The sequence below is a fragment of the Lampetra fluviatilis genome, chromosome 30 (assembly GCF_964198595.1).
Source record: "Lampetra fluviatilis chromosome 30, kcLamFluv1.1, whole genome shotgun sequence".
Classification (NCBI taxonomy): domain Eukaryota; kingdom Metazoa; phylum Chordata; class Hyperoartia; order Petromyzontiformes; family Petromyzontidae; genus Lampetra; species Lampetra fluviatilis.
Genome location: NC_136304.1, coordinates 2,043,527 through 2,065,247, shown reverse-complemented (window position 1 = coordinate 2,065,247; position 21,721 = coordinate 2,043,527). Strand labels below are relative to the sequence as shown.

Below are 21,721 nucleotides of genomic sequence, written 5' to 3'. Positions count from 1 at the left end.
CAACAAACTAACGCACAAAAAGCACTTCTAAAGAAATGAGTTTTCAATTTAGATTTTAAAGTGGGTAGCTCCCAGTGGCTTCCAAATAACTGAAGGAAGAGCGTTCCAGACGGCCGCAGAAGCGCATCTGAAAGCTCGCGATGTGGTGACCGTATTTGTTCGATGGCCAGCCAAAAACATATCTGACAGCTCCTTATCTGCAGTAGTCATCCTCACTGTCAGCGCTCGAGTCTACTGTCCATTCTACGACCTCGTGATGTGTCCTGCCCATGCCCACTTATTTCCACTTTTTCAGTCATTCCACAGTAGTTCTTACGAAATCTGCTACGTTCTGAAATTATCCTGTTCAGAAAATACCACATTGTTTACTTAACCAATAGGTGGAGCGGTTGCGCAGTGGTTAGTGCACTGCGAACCCGTTGACCTGAATTCTATATTCGGCACATGGCTAACATCAGCGGCGAGTGATATACGAACCGATGCGGTGACCGTCTCTCTTCGATGGTTAGCCAAAAGTCACCAGTAGCGAGGATGACTGGGATGCGAGTTAGGAGTCGTGGTTTAAATTACTTCTTCTTCGTTCAGTGCCAAGCGAGCAGTGGCCGTCTACCGCAAGGGCAGAGTGTCCACTCTGCTGCCGGAGATTCCTTACACGGCTGCGTTTGCACGAGGAGGTGAGACTACGGGCGGAGTTGAATTGATTTAAATTAACTCGGTTTCAGAAAATAAGAATAGGCTTCACCCTTTCTGGCAATGAAACAGGTGTTAAGATGTTCAAATATCAAATATAAACCTACTTCATTCAACGCATCGAGTCTTGTGGCAAAACATGCAAACAAAAATGCTCTAATATGTGAATTGTAGTTTAAACTGATTGGTCTACACCGGAGACAGACTTCTTTCCAGCCTTGTCTCACCAGTGCTAGATCAGAGAACGCCAAAAGGCGACCCCGTAAATATAACTCGGACTCGTAATCAAAATGTTTATTCTTATCAAAATCTGTTAGGAGTTGTGAGAGAGGTTCTTTCGAGTGGGAAGTTGCTCGTGGTAGAACAACTTTTTGAGGTTCCATATCTCTGACCGTGTCCTCTGAAAATATTTTCTTAATCGTTAGATGAAAGGGGGTTTGTGATATGCTTAAGTTTCACTCAGAGCAAACAATAGGAAATGCATTTCAAAGAAGATCAGGATTAGACGTATCTCTCCTTTTAGTCTGCACAAGAACCTTTATCAATCCACTGCTTAATCAAGGCATTTTCCATGCCGTGTTGGTCACGTGAGTTGTTCAAACATACATCACCATTCTAACGAATTCTAGATTTGAAGCTTTCGTGACTGCAAGGAATCATATTCTTAGGTTTTTCGGTAAAGTCACGTAGGTAAAACATCAAAATTAATGAAAATAAAATAAAATAAAAACAAAAATCACGACGTTTCGGAGGCAACACAAGTCTCCGTCATCAGGTGGGACCGTCACAGCCAGATTAGCTGCATCAAGTGATGTCGTGATTTTTGTTTTTATTTTATTTTATTTTCATTAATTTTGATGTTTTACCTACGTGACTTTACCGAAAAAACCTAAGAATATTCTAACGAGTGTGGCTCGGTGAAGCCTGGAAGCCCAGGATCGGTTCGTATATCACTCGCCACTGATGTTAGCCGCGTGCCGAAAATATAATTCAGGTCAACGGGTTCATCGAGCAGTGCATTAACCACTGTGCCACCTCTCCACCTATTGGTAATGCAAACAACGTGGTATGTTCTGAACAGGATCATTTCAGAACGTAGCAGATCGCGTAAGAACTACTGTGGAATGACTGAAAAAGTGGAAATAAGTGAGCATGGGCAGGACACATCACGAGGTCGTACAATGGACAGTAGACTCGGGCGCTGACAGTGAGGATGACTCCTGCAGATAAGGAGCTGTCAGATATATTTTTTGGGCCGGCCATCGAACAAAGACGGTCACCACATCGCGAGCTTCTGCGGCCGTCTGGAACGCTCTTCCTTCCGATATTAGGAAGCCATTGGAGCTGTGCATTTTTTAAATATAAATTTTAAACGAATTTCTTTAAAACTGCTTTTTGGATTTAGTTTGTTGTCCTTCCGCCGCACCTCCGATTAGCGCGGTTGGATACGTACGGTGCAAAATAAGTTCAACATGCATACATACACTTCATGAACAGGAACGAGATAGATCGTGGCTTCACAAGACCTACGTTCTGGTGATGGTGTGAGGAGAGGCTTCAAAATAGAAGTAGACATACTTGGCAACATTGATGCTTCACGTAAATGTAGCCTTCTGAAAAGAATAGCCCCCTAATGTGAAATAACTAACAGTGTCTTGTTCAGTCGTAGCGAATTCGCCAAATAACGCTTTTGACCAATGGGCTGACTGTTAAAACGAGGCTTTGTGTATCTATCGCGCGGCGTGAGCTCACGTGTTTCGCAACCCAAGTAACTCGTCTCAACACTTCGCGTGGGATTTGACGGCGCGTCGAGAACAGCAGCGGTGACTGTGCGACCGCTTTGGGCAGCGCTGTGAATCAACAGCCGTGACGGGCTCGGAATGGATGAAAAATCCAAAATTCATAGCCGCTTTCACATCTTCGAAGGCGTATAAATAGCGATGATGGAACACTACGGTCCATTCAGATAAAATAACAACAAAATGAGCAGTCTTAACGTTTCCTTCTCATTGGCAAGTATACCGATAATGCCATTCCGTACAATGTAACTATTGTGTTATTTTAAGAGCTTATTTTTTACAGCGCGGGTGAAGTCCTGGAAGGGCCCTGGACGGGTGAGGGCCTGAATGGGCCCTGGACGAGGCCTGCACAGGCGAACCTTCGAGGTGCTTGGATGCTCCATACGTGCAGTGGGGGAGAGTTCCAGATGGTCGGTGCACACTGGGCAATGATGTTATAATTGTGGCCAGCAATCAAACTCGGGTCGCCGGGTTCATAGCGTATTGCGCTGATCACTGCACCACTGCACCACTGCTCTGCCTCCAAGCACGAGTGCTTTAACTCATTTCAACCAAAACTCAGACCCAGTGCCAATCGACACACTCCATCGCGAAAAAGGGATACACATTCCTTTTGGTACTCATATTATAAATGTTCACTTAGTTTAAAGCTTGCTTATCAGATCTAACGTGGCGGTCCGCACCATTTATTTTGTGTAAACCGATCTGCAATTGCAATAAAACTGTTTCAGCAACGTAACTATATTTACATATCTATATTGAACTTGTTTCGTACCGTACGTAGCCTACCGTGCTGCTCTTTCCGGAACTGCCGGAATTTAGTTTCGCACAAATCGATTTTGCACTGTTTTTCCTTGCCCCTTCCTGTCTATTTTTGTGCAATTAAAGTTTGTGTTTCCCAGTTCGCCCTTGCAAACCCTATGATTCAATGCACAACCAAGTATAACCTCATGTAGACTATATCGTTTCATACAAAAGTGTTGATACCTTCCTGAGTTCATACTTGCTTCATTCCAATTGGCTCGTCCTACGATTGAGGAAACAGGCGACTCTAAACGACTGTACCTTTAATGGGATTAAACAATCAGGTTACTTTTCTCATATAAAAGCAGAACACTGGGGGCAGAGGGCAGATAGCAGCTGCAACCCACAACATTTCGATGGAGAAATCGAGCCGCATGCCGCGCACCCCCTAATAAACAGCCCTCATGGGTCCCATTCTGGCCGCTCAATAAGGGCCCTCAATTTAAACTCCAATCTCACTCCCCCGAGAAAGAGATGGCAATTCAAGAAATGTTCAATAATTAATCTCTACTGTTGCCCGAGCAGGACAAATAATATTCGTCAATAAGATTAGACTAAATCTTGACTTAAAGCTTTCGTGACTGCAGGAATTCACATTATTTGGGTCCTTCAGTGAAGGCCCGTAGATAGAAAAATTATAATAAAATTACATTTTATTCTATCTACGTGACTTTACCGAAAGAACCAGAGAGTATAAAATAAGAATAATTGCCCTAAACAGGTAAACCTATGCAAAAGGGGATATTTTTGGCCAATTATGCTTCATAGCAAAAAAACTACTTGCTTTTACAAGGCCCACTGAGCTATATAGCTCCTTTTCAGAAGCGACCTGGCCACAAATGGTAGATCAGCGAAGTGGCTTATCACATGGACATTTACAGCAGCCAAATACTCCAAATGTATGTTTCTAAATGTGGAAGGAAAAACTGCAGGACCCAGAGAAAATACCACGCCACCACGGAGAGAGAGACACGCAAATTCCAAATAAACAGGCGTCAGGGTCAGGATCAAACCCACAACCTCCTGTATACCAGGTGAGCTAGTTAACACCTCGCCCCCATAGTGCCCGAGATCACCAGAGGGCCAAGCAATGCGCCTACTCACCTGGTGCGGAAGAGCGACTCGCACTCAGCTGAGTACTCCGAGTCACTTTCGACGAGGCGCTGCGATCCGTGTCGCGCTCCTCCGCCCACCGCCGCCGCCGCCGCTACTGGCACCATCACCGGCATGGGCCTCCGTGCCGCCCCCATTGTGGCTGAAAATGGCCGAGTTGCCGATTGCTGCTGTTGCAGCCAGACGGCTTCCCGGCGCGATGCTCGACGGACGCCCGCCCGACCGGCCGTGCCATAGCCACCGGCCTGCCCTCCCACGGTCGCCGGTCTCTGCGCCGCCGCCACCGACGTCGCCACCTGCCCCACGGCGACATGGCCTGACCACTGCGGCTGGGCGGCCGTGGCGGGCGAGGGCAGACCGAGGCCCCTCTCCGCCGCCCCCTGGCAGATTTCGACCGTCGACCGCCAGCGCCTGTGCGAGCTCAGCCTCCGCTGCCGCTGCTGGACCTGCGGAGTCCCCGTCAAGGGCGGCGCGGCGGTCGTGGCAGCTGCAGCGGCCGCGGCCATCGCTCCGGACGCCGCGGCCGCGACGTCCTTCCTCCTACCGGACGCTTCTCCCGCCGGCTGCGTCCTGCGTCCATGCCGCCCCACGATGCTGTTGTCCGACTGCGAGCGGCACGCCTTGCCGCCCGCCACCGTCGCCGCCACCGCCGCTGTCGCCCTCTGCCCGCCGGCGTCACGGATGATCTCCACGTCCTCGCTGAAACGGCAGCGCTTGGCGGGCGCCTGCCTTCCTCCCTTCCCCTCGTCCGTCCGGGGTTCAGAGTTCACGTGCGGCTCGGCCCTCCCGCTAGGCTCCCTGCAGCGGCTCGTTTTGGCGAACTTGACAATCTTTTCCGCCTTCGGGGGCTGCTGCTCTTCGGGGATCGCCATCATCACGGGAGGCGGCGGCGGTGGCGGCGGCAGCGGTGGCAAGGGAGCGGCCAGGCAGCCGACCTTCATCGTATCGGCGACGTGAGCCCTCGGTTCCTTGAGCGAGCCTTCGACTGCCTCGGCTGCGCCGCTGCCGCCCAGTCGCCGATCGTCGCCCGCGCCGTTGTCGCACGGGGCGGTGCGCGTCACCTCCTGCGCCGTCGGCTGCTGCTGCTGCTTCGTAATGGGCAGAGCGGCATCGCCACGCACGCTTGACGCGCCGGACTGCTGCGCTTTGCCGTGCCGGAGGTGGCGGTCAGCGCCGTTGATGGACGCGGTCGTCGATATCGGACGAGCTTTGCCGGGAGACTTGAAGCGGCGTCCGTCGCCCCGGCGCTCGATCAGGTCCCGGATGAATCCGTCGAGTCGCTCGGTGGTGTCCTCCGAGGTGCCGTGGACGCGGCTCCGGGTGTCGGGCGTCATTGCTGGGTGGGCAGAGGGCGCCCCCGGCTCGGCCGAGTCCAGGACGGTGAGCCGGGGGGGCGATAGCGGCGGCGGCGGCGGCGCTGGAACGGAGCCGTGCTCCGAAGCCGAGCGCCTGACCTTCCCGTCCGGGGCAGTGGAGGTACCGTTCGCGTCTTCTTCTGCCAGCCTCTTCAGGTCACCTAAAAGAGCAATCCCATTGCACGTGGAGGAGGGTACAAATCACACGTACGGCTTGGAATTTCACATTTCGGGCGCCATCAATCGCTCAGATGTGTCGTGCGGTTCGTTTTCTGTCGGGCCGTTTGCAACGCGCCGCTGGGCACCGCTTACCTGTAGACAGCGGCCGCCGTTCTGACGCCGCCGCCTGCAGCTCCGTGATCGTTTGGCTCAGGCACGGGGACCCCTGGGCGGGCGACCCCCGGGACGGACCCAGGCTTGGCAGACCGCGGGCGGACCCCAGGCACGGGCTGGGCACGAGGTCGCTGAACACCGAGTTGCAGGAGGTGGAGAGCGAGCCCGTTCCCGCGTCGCTCAGCTCGTAAAACCCTGCCGAGGACAGAGGCGGACGCTATTAAAACGGCCGCTCATTGTGGATTACGACCCTGGCTGCCGTTGTTTATATTTTAAATAATGGCTGCTGAGCACGAGCCTAGAGGCAGCCAAGCAGTCGGCAACAAACAGCACGGTTGTGGATATAATATTTAAGCGCAAGGGTTTGCATTTATAGGGCACTTAATGCCCAAGCAGTTCAAAGAGCCTTACATCACATCTCATCACAACCATCCCAATGTCATGCTGCAGTCTAGCCTAGAGGACCCCCAGTAGCAGCTGTCCCTTTGCGGCACAAGATGTACGCTGCACCGGCTTGCAAACGGGAAAAAACCGTTCCTGAATGGAGCAAGGTTATTATGAGAACTTGGGGAAAAGGGACGATGATGTTGGAGGATTCTAACGTGAAGCAGTGCGAGTGGACGAAGCGGAGAGAGAAGCGTTGTGGCCTGCAGAGTGGTCCTTCGACATGGTGGGGATGAAACGAAATGGTCAGTGTAGTGGACCGAACCCTCGGTCTGCCAGACTGGGTGGAGAAATAATTAAAGGTCATGAAATTACATAATTCTTGCGTACACTGGGGAGCCACGCGGTTTCAAATGCTGAGGTCACGTGCTGTTGTTAAGTGGTGAGTGGTGGCGCGGTGGTTAGAGCACTTGCGCTCTCAATGCAACTAAGCTAAATTACTAACAACCACAGCTCTCCTAGCACAGACATTGTAATACACTGCACACATACGCCTTGCGCGCACACGTGTGCGGCACGGCATGTACTTATCCAAATCAATTAGCCCTGTCTCAGTTTAGATGTCGCGTATAATGCACAATCTTAGCACCCGCTAGCTTCAAAATTGATTCCCGGTTAACTCCAATTAGCCCCACTTTCTGAAAAGGTTAATGAATTCTGCTTAATGCAAGGAAGCTGTGTGGATTTTAAAAAAACATTTGAATCCACAAAGTTTGAATATTTCAAAACGTCCAATTATTGACGCTCCCACTGTGCCCGATTGACTAATCATCTCAGCATGCCAGTCCAGCTGAGGAGGCTTGTGCAATGACAGATGGACCAGAAATGCAAGAAATTATAGAGGGTGGCTCAAAAGTTATTTCGTTTATTTTAGCGCTGGCATTAAAACAGATTAATTGTTTATTCTTGATGTTCATATTTTATCTGTCATGATTATGATTTTGCATTTTTCTTCTTCCTGTGTGGTCACCTCAAATCCGTTCATAAGGCTCAACCAAAAAGCCTAGATAAATTTGAACGAAACATAGTTGATTAATGTTCAACGATTACACTTATGAACGGATTTAAGTTCTAAATTTATTTTAAAAAGAGCATTCATGCGTGCATCAATGTTAATTAAGTCAGTTTGAGCATCGGTTACAATAAATAGAATCGCCCTATGCAATTTGTTAAAATAAATATAACAACCCTACCTGCACCCTGTATACATTGCATAAAATATATAATTCTTCTAGTTATTATTCAATAGCTTTTCTGAGATGACCATGTCATTTTACTTCAGTCGCCTATGATTATATCACCACGAACTCGACCGATCTCATCAGATATCCCAAGCTAAGCAGGGTTGAGGCCGGTGAATAGTTTACTAGGGCGGGAGGCTGCCTGGGAATGAGCAGGTGCTTGAGGAAAGGGCAGCGAGGTTGCCAGACGAAATGGCAGCAAAGCGACGGATTAAAACTATATTACATTTTTTGTAAAAAAAAATTACCACAAGGTAAGGCCCATTGAGTTTCGTAGCTCTTTTTTCGGAAGCGACCTGGCCACAAATGATAGCTCAACGAAGTGGCTTATCACGTGGACATTTATAATAGCCAAATACTCCAAACGCAACTTTCTAAACGTTGAGAGAAACACCGGAGGACCCCAAGAAAAATCCACACGGCCACGGGGAGAACATGCAAACTCCAAATATACTGGCGTCAGCATCGGGATCGAACCCATGACCTCTTGTATACCAGGCGATGTAAGTTAACGTCTCGCCATCGTGCCGCCCCTTTCGCCACCACGGATTATCGAAGTTATCCGTGAAAGTTTCGAGTGTTGCCCGCTTGTGTACGCGGGATTTCTCTGGGTGCCCCAGATGCCTTCCACACAAAACTAACCAAACTTATCGCGATGAAATTGACCAAACATTCCAGTGCAGGACCCTTCTGGAAAAGAAGACTTGAAACTCAGTGAGGCTATCCTGGATAAATAACCAACATTATTCATTATTATGATATGCGGGCCTTGGGTGCAACTCCATTGACTAATTCTCCCACTAATAGGTAAAGGAGAAACTCATCTTTAGATTGGGAATTAACAAGAATCCCCAACTTAGTGCAGGAACAGACCTTCACTAACTGTGCTCATTAGGTATTTTTACCAACATCCTCTGCTGACATATTTCCCGGCAGTGAAACCAATATCTCCACCAGCAAGCAGCACTCGCTCCCTCTGCTATTGGTGCTCTATTAACAGCATCGTTAGGGGAAAAAGCCCTTTAATATCCAGGAGAGCCTCACTGAGTCTCAACACTCTTTTCCAAGAGGTTGTTTTGCATGGTAGAGGAAACCAGAGTATTTGGAAAGCAAAGATCCGCCTTATAGCCTGAATAGGCTTTTTGAGCAAGTGCTGTTAGCAAGCACCTATGAAGGCCAGCACGGGACACGAGATTGGGTGGCCAGCACCACAAAGACAAAGATCCCCCGTATAGATATCATAGACTATTGGGGAAAGTGTTATTGGCGAGCACCAATGAAGACCGGTTCAGATAATTGCCGCTGGTGTTGGCCGTGAGCGGGAATCGAACTTGGGTGGCCGGGTTCATAGTGGAGTGTCATAGCCACTGGAAAAAAACAAGCACATACACACACAAGGAGACAACATGCAAGGTTCCATACAGGGAGGAGTCAATAATCCACTTAGCTGTGCTGTACTACCATTTCAAGCTCAGCAAGTTTGGGAGTTTGACACACATCTGCATAATCCACTGTTAGAACATAAACCTCGATATCCCACGCGTAATGTGAGAATAAAGGTCCGCGTACCTCATTTACCTCCCGCTGTTATTATTAAAACTTTATTTTTTCATGAAACTGCTATTTTTAATCTTGTAAAGTTACCTACGACCAAATCTTCCCGAATGCGCCCGATCTTGTCATATTTTGGAAGCTCAGCTGCTTGGAGCCTGGCAAGTGCTTGGATGGGCGACCACCACCCACACACACACATGTGTAGCCACAGTTTGCTTTGTGACTTGTGTGCAGTGCAGCAAAATCCATTGTTGTATTGTACTATGATATCACGTCTATGTTACCCGCCATAAACCAATCTCCACTAACCACGGTATGGTCAAATAACCCCCCCCCCCCTGGCCTGCAATGCGTGTAGGGGCCTTATCCAGCAGTGGATGGACAAAAGTGCTGCCCATGTACACATGTACAACACAACCGGTAGTGCCAATGACGTTGATTACTACAAGTGCGAAAGTGCCCGCTGATTGTCAGCCACTCTCGCAGACAGCATGAAATCTGATTTTGCTCAAGTGCATGGTCACGGTAACTGGGCCATTACACTGATCTGTGGATTAGGGCATATGGGGTTTCAGCAGGGGGGATAATTAATTTTAATCAAGTGCACCTGTGACTAAAAATACCCGGTATTGGAAAAGAAAATTCCCCTGGCAAAATGTGACCACAATCATACGGGCACACATGTGCACACCTTGCCTTGTTAAGCCTGCTCCTTTGTTATCTTTATACAGCGAAATTTGTATGTAAATGATATGTAAGTAAATAATAGGTTAACTGTACAGGTACAGCCCTGCAATTTATTTAACTATTTAAACTATTTTTTGTATTTAACCAGGTAGGGCCCACTGAACTACACAGCTTTTTTTTCAGAAGCGACTTGGGCACAAATTATAGCTCATCGTGTGCAAATTTATAGATTCTAAATGTGGAGGGGAAAACCGGAGGACCCCGACAAAAATCCACACGACCACGGAGAGAACGTGCAAACTCCAAAAATACACGTATACTACACAGGCGTCAGGATCGGGATCGAACCCACGACCTCCTGCATTCCGGGCGAGGTAGTTAACATCCCACCACCATGGCGCCGTAACCAGTGCTGGCGGAAGGACCTGTACATCTGACCAGCGTGGAGGAGAAGGCCTCCTTCATGCCCACCGGAGTGCCCCGAGAGAGGGCATCTCGGGAGGCTTCATCGTGAGATGAAGAAACTTCAACCGGAGTCTTTAGCAGATCTAAGTGCGCCACCCTGGGTCAGTGAAAACTCCATGGAAGGTCATGGAAGGTCATGTCACAGGCCTTCTTCTGATGTCGCTTCATTGACATACACTCACAACGAAGGACACGTGTTTGAAATGCGCTGCAAAGACTGTTCGTCGTATCGCAATCAAACCAAGACGTCGAATTCACAGAGCTGCAGTACACCACATTAAGGTGCTGACCGAATTGTATTTGATGGGTTTGTTTTGGTGTTCAACTGGCTACTCAGTGAAAACTTGATTTATGTATTATTTTGAACTTCGTTCGCACCGTACGTAGCCAAACCGTGCTCATCGGAGGTGCGGGTGAAGGACAACAAACTAAACACACAAGGCAGTGTTCACACGGGCAAATAGAACCTGGATTCGAACGCAGGAACCTGGATTTGAATCCAGGCCCACAGCGGTGTCAGCTTAGTGATCTGAATCATAAATTACCCAACCACCTCAATACCAGCTACTGTTTTGATCATGAGTCCTCTAAGCCAGTTCTTTAGACGTTGTTCATTGCTATGCTTTGCAGACGCCTGATTCCACGTGAAGACAAGATCAGGTGAATGCAGAGTCAGCCTTTGCCTTGCCCCTCTCCCGACTACTCCCAATTCCTATGCTCCCTCTACCTCACCTTTGTGGTAATTCCCGTGGTGTTACTTTAGAAGCCTCCCTCGTACATGACTACAAGGTAAGGCGTTGGGGTTTAGACTCCATTCCCTGAAAGGCCACAAGTCACTCCCAAAAGTAGGTGGTGATCGCGTGTGTGTGGGGAGCGGTAGTGTCGTGGTTAGTGCGCTGCGCAACAAATCTGGCGACACTGAGTTCGACTCCAGCTAACGGCCAACACCAGTTACGATTACTTGAACCGGTCTTGGGCGTCCCCTAGGTCGACGCAGCCTCAAATTATAACCTGGTGCGGTGTGTAAACTTTGCCACTGGGAAGACAAAGGCGGCCGCGCGTTGTGTTGGCCACCCACCCCCTCGTGTGCCGTGTCAGCCGTTATAGGTATTCGCTAACAGCACTTGCCCCGACAGTCTGTTTATGCTATACGGGGGATCTTTGCTTTTGTGTGTGTGCGTGCGTCTGTGTGCTCGCGGGTCACTTTTCATGGAACTTTCTCACAAACCGTAAGGGTCTCATTCCTTGACTAGCCATGGAAAGATGGAAAAAAACAACCTCACTTTGAATGATTACAAATGCCTTGATCGCAAACACCCAAATCCGTGTCTTCACGCAAGGTACAAGAGCCGATCGGCGCCTGCTCCAGACCCGGCCGGGGTTTTCACTCAAAAGTTTACGGCGCCGGGGACCAAATCCCTCGCGCGAAATAAAGTGTTGACTGTGGATATGGGTCAGGGGTCAACATGCAAAGTCCGTGGCGGTCTGTGTTTGTTTGGGTTACGTGACCAATTGACGCGCGTGTCGCGGGGTGTTGAGTTGGCACAGCTGGAATTAAATGCTGAAACACACACACACTTGCTCACGCGTACATTTGCCCATGGCACGCACGCATTGCTTTTCCCATCGAGACGGAATCAGTGCCTGAATTAAGCTAGTGCGGGGCCTGTAGCATATTTTATAAAGGGACACTAAATATAAAAAAATACAGAAATATTAAAACACATTTTTTTTTTACTTGCAGCACCTACGAAGGCCGGCACTCTCACTCGAACACGTGCAGCTAAAGGACACGAAGCTTTAAACAAAAACAATGTGGTTAATAAATGTCCACTTGCCACAGATACAGTCACTTCTGCTATAGCGCGTGTTTTCATCACGCGAATTGGGTATCACGCGATGAATGTAGAAGGGAACGCGTCTTTTTTTTTTATCGCGAATGCGAATTAGATATAACGCGACTGAGTGAACAGAAGTACATCGCTCGAGTCGGAATAGGCGGTTGTACGGCAGCCTCACAGAAGGCGGGGAGCTGCTTTGTTGATTTAAATAAGTGGCTTAGCGAATAACACGTTAACATGCCTTTTTCACTAATTTTCACGTTTTTATTTAATTAATGAACCAATGCTTATTATAAGGCAATTTTTCCATAACGCGGTGTTCTTCATGGACGCAGTTACCACGTCACGGGCGAGCAGACTACATTGTATGAGGTTTCATCTCAGAATAATACAATATTAATTTACAGGTGTCTCTCAATCCACTGCTGGATGAAGGCCACTCCACCCTCTGCCAGTCATGGAGGTTGATTGACCATACTTCACCGCCCTGGTCAATGGCGGGTTCGTGAACGCCGTGGGAAAGGCGGCCTCGCTCCAGTTTGGATGTCAACCACCGATGTAGGCTGTAGCTGAGAACCCAGTTTCGCAGGGCTGTGAGGTGCTCCAACCCCCAACGTCTCGCCTGGTCCTAAATGAGTTGGAATTTGATTTATTGTTCACGTCAGAAAATGTACTGAAGCCATTCTGATTTGTATTAGTCACGCCTCTGTAACAGGCACAATATATAACGAACACGCAAGCAGCCGCATTCACAATTAATAAATACACAAACACACACACATATATATACACGTGTGCCCGCGGCAACCACAACAGAACGCCAACAATTTTAAATTCAGCACATAGAGAGCAGCGGTCCAGAAGCCGTGGTTTGCGCACGGGATAACAATGCCAAATGCACGTCACACCCTTCCACTCCAGACACCCGCTTTCAAGTGTTCATCACGGCACACAGACCTCTCCCTTCTCACTGCACCTCTCAAGGTCACTTTAGCTGGAGGGGGCGAAACATCTGGTCCAATCAGGCACGGATCACCCATGTACGTCAGGTACATGGAGACGTTGGGAAATCAGGTCTCGGGAGATTCAACCCGGCGCAGATTCGAGTCCTCCTCGTCGCTCATCGTGAAGGGTGCGGGGTCACGCCGTGACCCACAAACAGCCGTGTCCTTCATCACGAATGCTTGCCCAATAAGGCTGGCAGCTGCCTCCTGCGGTTACGTGGAATTTGGAGGAACGCGGTACGCCGGGAGCGCAGGAGTTAATAATAGCAATTAAATAATAGTCTGCGGCCCTGCGCAAATCCATTGGTGGATGAGGAGGCCTCCCGCATGCCGTGTCGGTCGTGAAGGTCTGCTTGGTCATGCTTCAGCACGCTGGCCACTGTGGGTTGGGTTCAGCGTCAGAAGGACAACATCACTACTCCAGCACACGTAATAAGATGATGCTTGCAGTAATACGTTCATTCTTTCCACTCGAAAGCTTAATTGTGTCCCAAGGACTTTTTTTTGTGGGGAGTATACTGCATTGGGACCTTTTTTCCATTTAACGATGTTAATTGTGCGGCGTGAGGGAGGATACCGAATGACCCTGATGATACCCATGGGATAACACTCATATCTCCGCACAGATGGATTCGTGAAGCTAGTGCTGTTATCTCATAACATATGCCAATATGCAGCAATAGGTGGACAAATTCCCATCCAATTGCTAACCAGGCTCAACCCCGCGAGGCTTTTGAGATCTGACGATGTCAATCACATTCAGGAAGATTTGATGATGGGCGAAATATGAAACCCTGGACGCTGTAATTTATATTGGTTTGAATTATAGACAAATATATATTTTTTACCTTGATTAGACATGCTAAAGCGTTCATACATAATGAATTATCAAAATTGCGGGTTTAAAAATTAATATATTCATTCGTGAAAGTCCAGGGTAACGCATCGAATAGCGTGCTTAGGAACCAATGTGGTATTCGTTTTATTACCATATCGGTTGTATGTAATAGGTTCACATCGTCCCTGCAGCCACCAATATTCACTACACTCACAACAACGTGATCAAAATAACTGATTCTTAAATCAAATCGCAACTCTGATATCGTGGCAAATCAAAACACCTCAATAACGTAGAGTGTGATCTATTCTACAATTAATTTTACATTGGGCGTTAACTCACTTTCGTTTAGATCTTATACTGACCTGCCTTGCATGTATATTAGTTAATCCCAGGTGATTTATCCTCCTTTTCTCCTCTTATTTTCTCAGAACGATAGCGTGGAACATACGTGAGGCTGTGATGACTATTCTCCGTGTATTGGAGATTGTTATTAGCCCTGAACTTTCCAGCTTGCTAATCCGATACGACTAATGTGTGTATGTAACACGCTTGTAAGCACGGTTTAAAAAAAAACAATCTATATTTTCTTTGCAACAAGCAGTAAACTCCCCGTCGCTTGCCCATATATACACCGTATGGATATATTAACCATCGAGTGTGAGGTCCACGTAGACTTTCTGCAATATCTTGACGTATTTCAGATTCGAGGGGAAACGCCCATCAGCGCACCTCTTCGCAACAACAACAACGACTATTCTCGCTGTTTGTGTTCATCTGCATGCAAATTGGATGACGGGTTTAGCAGCTGCTCGCTCACGAGTTAACAAGGACAATCCCGCTCGTACGCAGCTTAAAGAACCAACGAATTACACAGACGACCTCAATTACGCGACTCTCTGTCAATGCCGCAAATTAGATTTCTTTTTTTTTTGCCGATTTTCAGACTTCGTGCTCGCAAACGTGAAACAAGGGACCACGCTCCCGATCCAAAGCTCCCTGCAGCTGCGATGTCACCCACAGCGGTTTCAGAAATCCTCCACGGACCTGCCCGTTGCCTCCCTCTCTCATCTCCTCTCACTCAACTCCCCTCCGCGCACTCTCTGCTCTAGCAACCGTGGCTTTCTGTCACAGCACCCGCCAAGGCTAGAGCCATTGCTGTGTGGGAGGTTGATCTTTTTCTGCTGCAGCTGCTGATGCTTCACCGGTCTGGAATTAACTTCTGCTGGCTGTCCACGCCACTGAAACCCCCTCTCTCCTCTCTCTGTACAAATTCAGGTTCAAGGATTTTGCTCTTGTATTGTTTTTTTTGCCACCGACTGCCCCGTCTCTACGAAGCATGCGCACATCTCCCCGAAGGTCGCTTCCATTTCCCCTCGGGCCGACAGAATTATGGCCATCATTTCCGACAAGGAACTAAAATATACATCTCCGTTCGGCAAAACTCTCCGGATGAACATGATTATCCCGATTTGTCCAGCGCCTTGAAATGCAGCCACATTTGAATAAGCTAAACACAAAATATAATAAACTACCTTTTATTTTTACCAGGTAAGGCACACTGACCTATACAGCTCTTTTTCAGAAGCGACCTGGCCACACATGATAGCTAAACGAAGTGGTTTATCACGTGGAAATGTCTCGCAGTCAAATGCTCTAAACACACGTGGTTTCTAAATGTGAGGGGGAAAAACCGAAGGACCCAGAGAAAAATCCACACGACCACAGCGAGAGAGACATGCAAACTCCAAATATACGGGCGTCAAGGTCTGGATGGAACCCGTGACTTCATGTATACCAGGCGAGGTGGTTAACATCTCGCCACCATAGACAACATTACAGCAGCAGCTGAAATTCATACAGCATGCAATCGCATTTCAGGACACTTTACAAAATTGAAACAAACTAAATTCGACACTTTCATCATTATCATGATCATCAGCCATGAACAATCCACTGTTGCATGAAGACATCTCCAAGCTGGTGCCTTATGGCGCTGTATCATTCTCACCAACAGTGTCATAACAATATCCACATCGGTTTAAATTAATATATCTCAATGTTCTTACTGGCTCGGTTGTTGACGTTCTCTCCGATGCCCTTTCGGGTTGTCACCGCGCGTTATTCTCCAATCGCTTTTGAAATCGATTCGAGGAAGCGAAGAAGCGAGTCGCCCAGGCCGTGCAGAAACACGCCGGGACATCGCGCGGGACATCGCGCGGGACGTACACGCGGGACGTACACGCGGGACGTACACGCGGGACGTACACGTGGAACACACACGCGGGACGTACACGCGGGATAACCAACCCGAAGTCACAGAGACATTCGCGCACGTCAACCCGCATTAGGTGCGCGCTCGCTCGCGAGACGTCCACGCGTCCTCACAGCGCGCGCGCTCTTTGCGCGACAGGGACCCCCCCCCCCCCCCACGTACCCCCCACCCCACGTACCCCCCCCCCCCCCTCCGCGTACCCCTCCCCCGTACCGCCTCCTCCCCCCCCCCCCCCCCCCCCGCGTACCGGAGCTCGCTCTGCTGTCACTTTCCGCCGAGACCCCATCGGGGCTCGAGATCTTGGCCGGCCCTCCGCTCGCCGTGGGGCTTTCCCCGCCGTCCGTGTCGCCGCCGCCGCCGCCGCCCGGATGAGCTGGGGGGGTCGCCGAGCCGGCGGCGGCGGGGGGGCCGCCCTCCCCCCGAAGGCCGAGCTCGCAGAAGCGCTGCTCCAGCAGCTGCACGGAGCCCGCCGTGCTGCACGCGGGGTCGTGCTGCCTCGCCTGCAGCCGCGCGTCACACAGATACGAAGATACAAAGATACGAAGATAATAACACACGGGCAAAAGTCTCCACTCCCCCCCCCCCCGTGTAGCCCACGCAGGCCGTCAGGGGTGGCAAAGTGCTGCCACCGAGCATCTGGGAAGGGGTGGCACGGCACGCGTCACACGCATACAGCGCCACACGCCCAGCCATCCACTCATGCACGCACACGTGCAATTCTCAACTTGAAACACGTGCCGAACCTGGGTTTGAGTCCTGACCGTGGCTAAGATCGGTGTGGCAAGTGTCAATTGAAGCCGGCGTGATGGAGATTAAAGTAGTGGAGGAAGGTAACACGGATCGCAAGCCATGAAAACAAACAATGCACATATACCAGTAAATGAATGATATTTCAGAACGACCATTAGGAGGTTATGGGTGTCACACTCGAAGCCACTGCCTTTCACAGCATGAAAAATGGAGAACGCTCCCAGATCAAAGGAAATAACCGGGAACACCATCAAAGAAGTGGGGCCAGCTGTTGGATCTTTCCACGGAATGGAAATATCTCAATGTCGGAATGACGCCTCGCTTCCTTCTTCTATTCAAAAAAGGAAACAAACCCAGATTGGATAATTACAGTCCCATTAACCTCACGATCAGCGCGTAAATTGTGAACGAGGATTGGCACGGGGAACTAAATGATTGACGATTTAGAGGAGAACCCTGACACGTAAACACAGCACGGTGAAGCATGATCAAACATTCCCGATGATCGACGCGACTTTGGGAGGCCTTCATCCAGCAGCGGATTGACGAAGGCCTGCGGAACGCAAAGAGGTGAGTCACGAGAAGACACAGCGGCCGGTTGTCAAAACTAATCAACGAAAACAGTTTATTTTTTATTTTTACCAGGTCGGCCCATTGAGCTATACAGATCTTTTTTTAGAATCGATCTGGCCACAAATGATAGCTCAACGAAGTGGTTATTCACGTGTAAATGTATTGCGGCCAAATACTGTAAACGCGTGATGTTGATTCGAAATGTGGAGGAAAAAACCGGAGGTTCCTGAGAAAAATCCACGCAACCACGGGGAGAGAGAGACAGGCAAACTACAAATATGCAGCAGGAATCAGGGTCGGGATTGAACCCACGTACTTCTAGCATACCAGGCGAGGTAGTTACCATCTCGCCACCGCGGCATCATAACTAGTTATGATGTGATGTCCACACAAGAGGGCGACCACCGTGGAGATGAAGCAATTCAATCATGTAGGAGATAAACAGATGATAGAGATAAATCGTTTTTACGTCGGAGATAAATAGATTATTGATTCGCAAGACTGAAGAATGACGGTGGCTTGGCTTGGTGCGGTCTTGATTTGAAATGTAGCATTGCCATACAATGCATCTCTGTAGCATTTGCTTAAATTAGAGTAACAATGTTTCTCAAACTACCCTTGAATGTGTGTATGTTGAACGTACTTCACACCGTACGTAGCCAACCGTGCTAGTCAGACGTGCGGGTGGGAAGGACAGCAAACTTAAAACCGAAAGCTGTTCTAAAGAAATGAGTTTTCAATCTAGATTTAAAAGTGCATCGCTCCAGTGGCTTCCTAACATTGTCTAGAATATATACAGAGGGCCAACTATATTTTGGTAATCCCTCACTCACGTGCGACTTGGGATGCGCTCACATGTAGATGCTCAATCAATCCAATTCCTATTAGAGTTGTGCCGATTACTCATCCCACTCACAAAGAGCCCTCCCTTGGTCAGTCTCTCACTCAAGACCAGTGCTGCCCCTCCCCTTCCCCTCCCAGATATTTTTGGATGGTTGTGTATATATCATAGTCGGGGAAAAGATTAAAAACAAAACCAGCTGGGCATGTGCAGTGGAAAAAGTTGTAGAGAAGAAACGGACATTGAGATTGAGAGAAGCGCTGGCATTGCATGAAGATAGAGAACTGCGAAAGAAGTTACCTAAAACAACAATTTCACCCGGTAGTAACAACTGAGCTATGTAGCTCTTTTTCAGAAGCGACCTGGCCATAAATGACGGCTCAACGCAGTTGGCTTATCATGTGGAAAATGGAGAGCAGCCCAATAGTCTAAACGCGTGTTTCTAAATGTCGAGGGAAATACAGGAGGACCCTTATGAAAATACAAAAAAATAATTTGGCTCTTTCCTCGCTAATGAGCTGACGGAAGTGACAGATGATGATGTATGTATGTCAAGAGCGTAAAATTAAAAATTAATCGCAACGAACAATGGATGTCAATTTTATTTTATATCCATTAAAGATGATACAATGATTTTTTTAATTCTATTTTACGTGCGATGAATTTTGGTTTACAAAATGTGTGACTTTGTGAAATTAAATTAATTATTTCCACCCAATCTATATCTACCGATGGGTGAAAGCATCCCCGTGCCGCGTTGATCATGGGTTGTTGTTGTTTTTTAGCAATACTTCACCACACTGAGTTCGTGAAAAAGGGTAGAGGGGTGGGCTGTGGCACCAAATTGTGATATGCAGGTAATTTGCCAATGCTCTTACCACATCTGGGAATCGAAACCGCATCTGACAATCGAACTCGGCTCGTCTGGTTCACGGCGCAGCGTGCTAACCGCTGCACTGCTGCTCGACTTTGCATTGAAGTGGCAACGATTTGGCAGCTCTGAAATATTTGGGTGAGTGTGTGGGTGGGTGTGTGGGTGGGTGTGTGGGTGGGTGGTGTGTGTGTGGATGTGTATGTGTGGGTGGGTGGGTGTGTAGGTGGGTGGGTGTGTGGGTGGGTGTGTTGGTGGATGTGTGGGTGGGTGTGTGGGTGGGTGTGTGGGTGGGTGTGCGTCTCTGCACATCGTCAGCGCCCCTACTGTTGTGAGCATTGAGCGGGGGAAGAGACGCACCAAGAGACACCTCTCCCTACCCCCCTACAGGGCTTGAGAATGCCTTGCTTTGGGAGATTATGGTTTATCTGTGCCGCCGCTTCCGCGGGGAAGGGCACAGCGGAGTAAATATAGCTCTTCCCAGGAGGACGGAGATGAAAGCCCACGGCTCTTAACCAGCGCCTGCAGCAGGAAGACACCTTCATGCAGGACCCAGTGACAATTGCCTTCACGCGCCACCCAACATCTCACCTGGGGCTTTGTTCTCATCTCCCTGGATTGCTTCCACCCATTGTCTCGGTGTCAACAATGAAAAATGATATGTGTACTGGTTTGGTGTGTGTATGTGGGCGTGGTGCTGGCCACACCCACCCCCTCGTGTGCCGTGTCGGCCTTCATTGGTGCTGCTCGCTAACAGCACCTGCCCCAACAGTCTGTTTGGGCTATACGGGGGATCTTTGTATTTATATGTGCCAGCCTTCATATGTGTCCGCTGATAGCACTTGCTGTGGCAGCCTGTGTTTTTGGAAGGGTACACTATCTTACTTTCTGTTTGGCCAGTCTCGTCTTATTATGATTCATCCGAATACTGTGAATAATAATGAATAATTTGCTGCTCAATTTGGTCGTCCATGGGAGTATTAATTAACTTAAAAATAAGGCCACGTGTACACAATAGGTGCTTCCTGACAGCACTTGCTCTTCATTTTTCCGTATGGATACACGGCGGTATATTTTGGCGGATATTTATGCACCGCCCTTCAATCAACAATACCTTCCAGCCGTTTGTAAATCCACTGCTGAATTAAAGCATCTCCACTGCGCGTCGGTAATGGGGAGTGCGGGGGGGGGGCTGTTTGTCCATACTTCATCATCCTGGTCAGAGCAAGTTGGTGAAGGTGGGGGGCACGGAGGGGGTGGGTTGGTGGGTTGGGGAGGGGGAGCCCGGAAACTGTGTCAGATGTCGCTCGCGGCAATCATAGTTCACTGCGCTAACCGCTGCGCCACCGCTCCAACCCCGCCCCCCATGTAAAAAACACCCCCACGACTGCATGAATACATCATTGTGTGCAAAAAAGCGTGGCTCGCGGAGCGCGCTGCAGTGTGGCCCCATGTGTTGCGGTGCGGTCTATATTGCCTCCGACTTGACAAACGATGTAGGTTTCGGCACAGGGCGATCAATGCGATCCGGCAGTCACAATCAGGAGCCCGTGTGCCTTTGCTTCGACGGCTCGTGCGATATCGCCGGCGTTTCGCTGGCATTTTTTTGTTTTCATCATGAAGCGGTCAGATTTTTGTATTTTGGTGAAAGCATTTATGGAAAGCGCTGCGTTTAAATAACAGTCGCTGTAACTGAACTGGGGCTGTGTGTGGATAAGTGTTCAAGCTTGGCTGAGCACAAACGGAAGAAAAAAATGATTCATCGAAAAATAATAATTCCTGTGGTTCTTGCAGCGTGCTATTCAGAGCCTGCGTACGCGTACACAGTGTCTGCAAAAAGGGTTAGGCTGAGCCCTTTAATTCAAGCCTTGCATTGCATTGAGATGGGTTTTTTTCAAGCTCAGAACAGCATCCAGGGACGCAGCCTCTTATTCCTGAATTAGAAAACGGCGCGTTACTACGAATGCGACGATAAATCGCCTGCATGCTGTCCTTGCTCCATCAGCAATATCATCATCGGCCATGGTCAATCCACTGCTGGATGGAGGTCACGTCTCAGCTGAACACTGATTGATTTGAGTGCTCCATCTCCTCGGCGGACGTACCAAACGGGCACGTTCCATCCCTTTCGTTACAATTTTTACAGACCTTTGTCAATACAACGCTGTAAGAAGGCCTCCCCAGAATGTGTCGATCATTGGGGTTGATTGACCATACTTCACCACACTGGTTATTGAGAGTCG

General features: G+C 49.0%; 1 protein-coding gene across 1 annotated transcript in view; it reads right to left on the bottom strand.

The window, feature by feature from the left end:
- The window catches only part of LOC144943123 (uncharacterized), a 34,127-nt gene that overhangs the window by 8,682 nt on the left and 3,724 nt on the right, over positions 1 to 21,721 (bottom strand). Inside the window, exons 2-4 of the mRNA XM_078870322.1 lie at positions 16,691 to 16,943; positions 6,074 to 6,289; positions 4,398 to 5,922 (exon numbers count right to left, since the gene is read on the bottom strand). Of these exons, the coding sequence (XP_078726448.1) occupies positions 4,398 to 5,922; positions 6,074 to 6,289; positions 16,691 to 16,943 (1,994 nt within the window). The remainder of the gene's footprint in view (positions 1 to 4,397; positions 5,923 to 6,073; positions 6,290 to 16,690; positions 16,944 to 21,721) is intronic.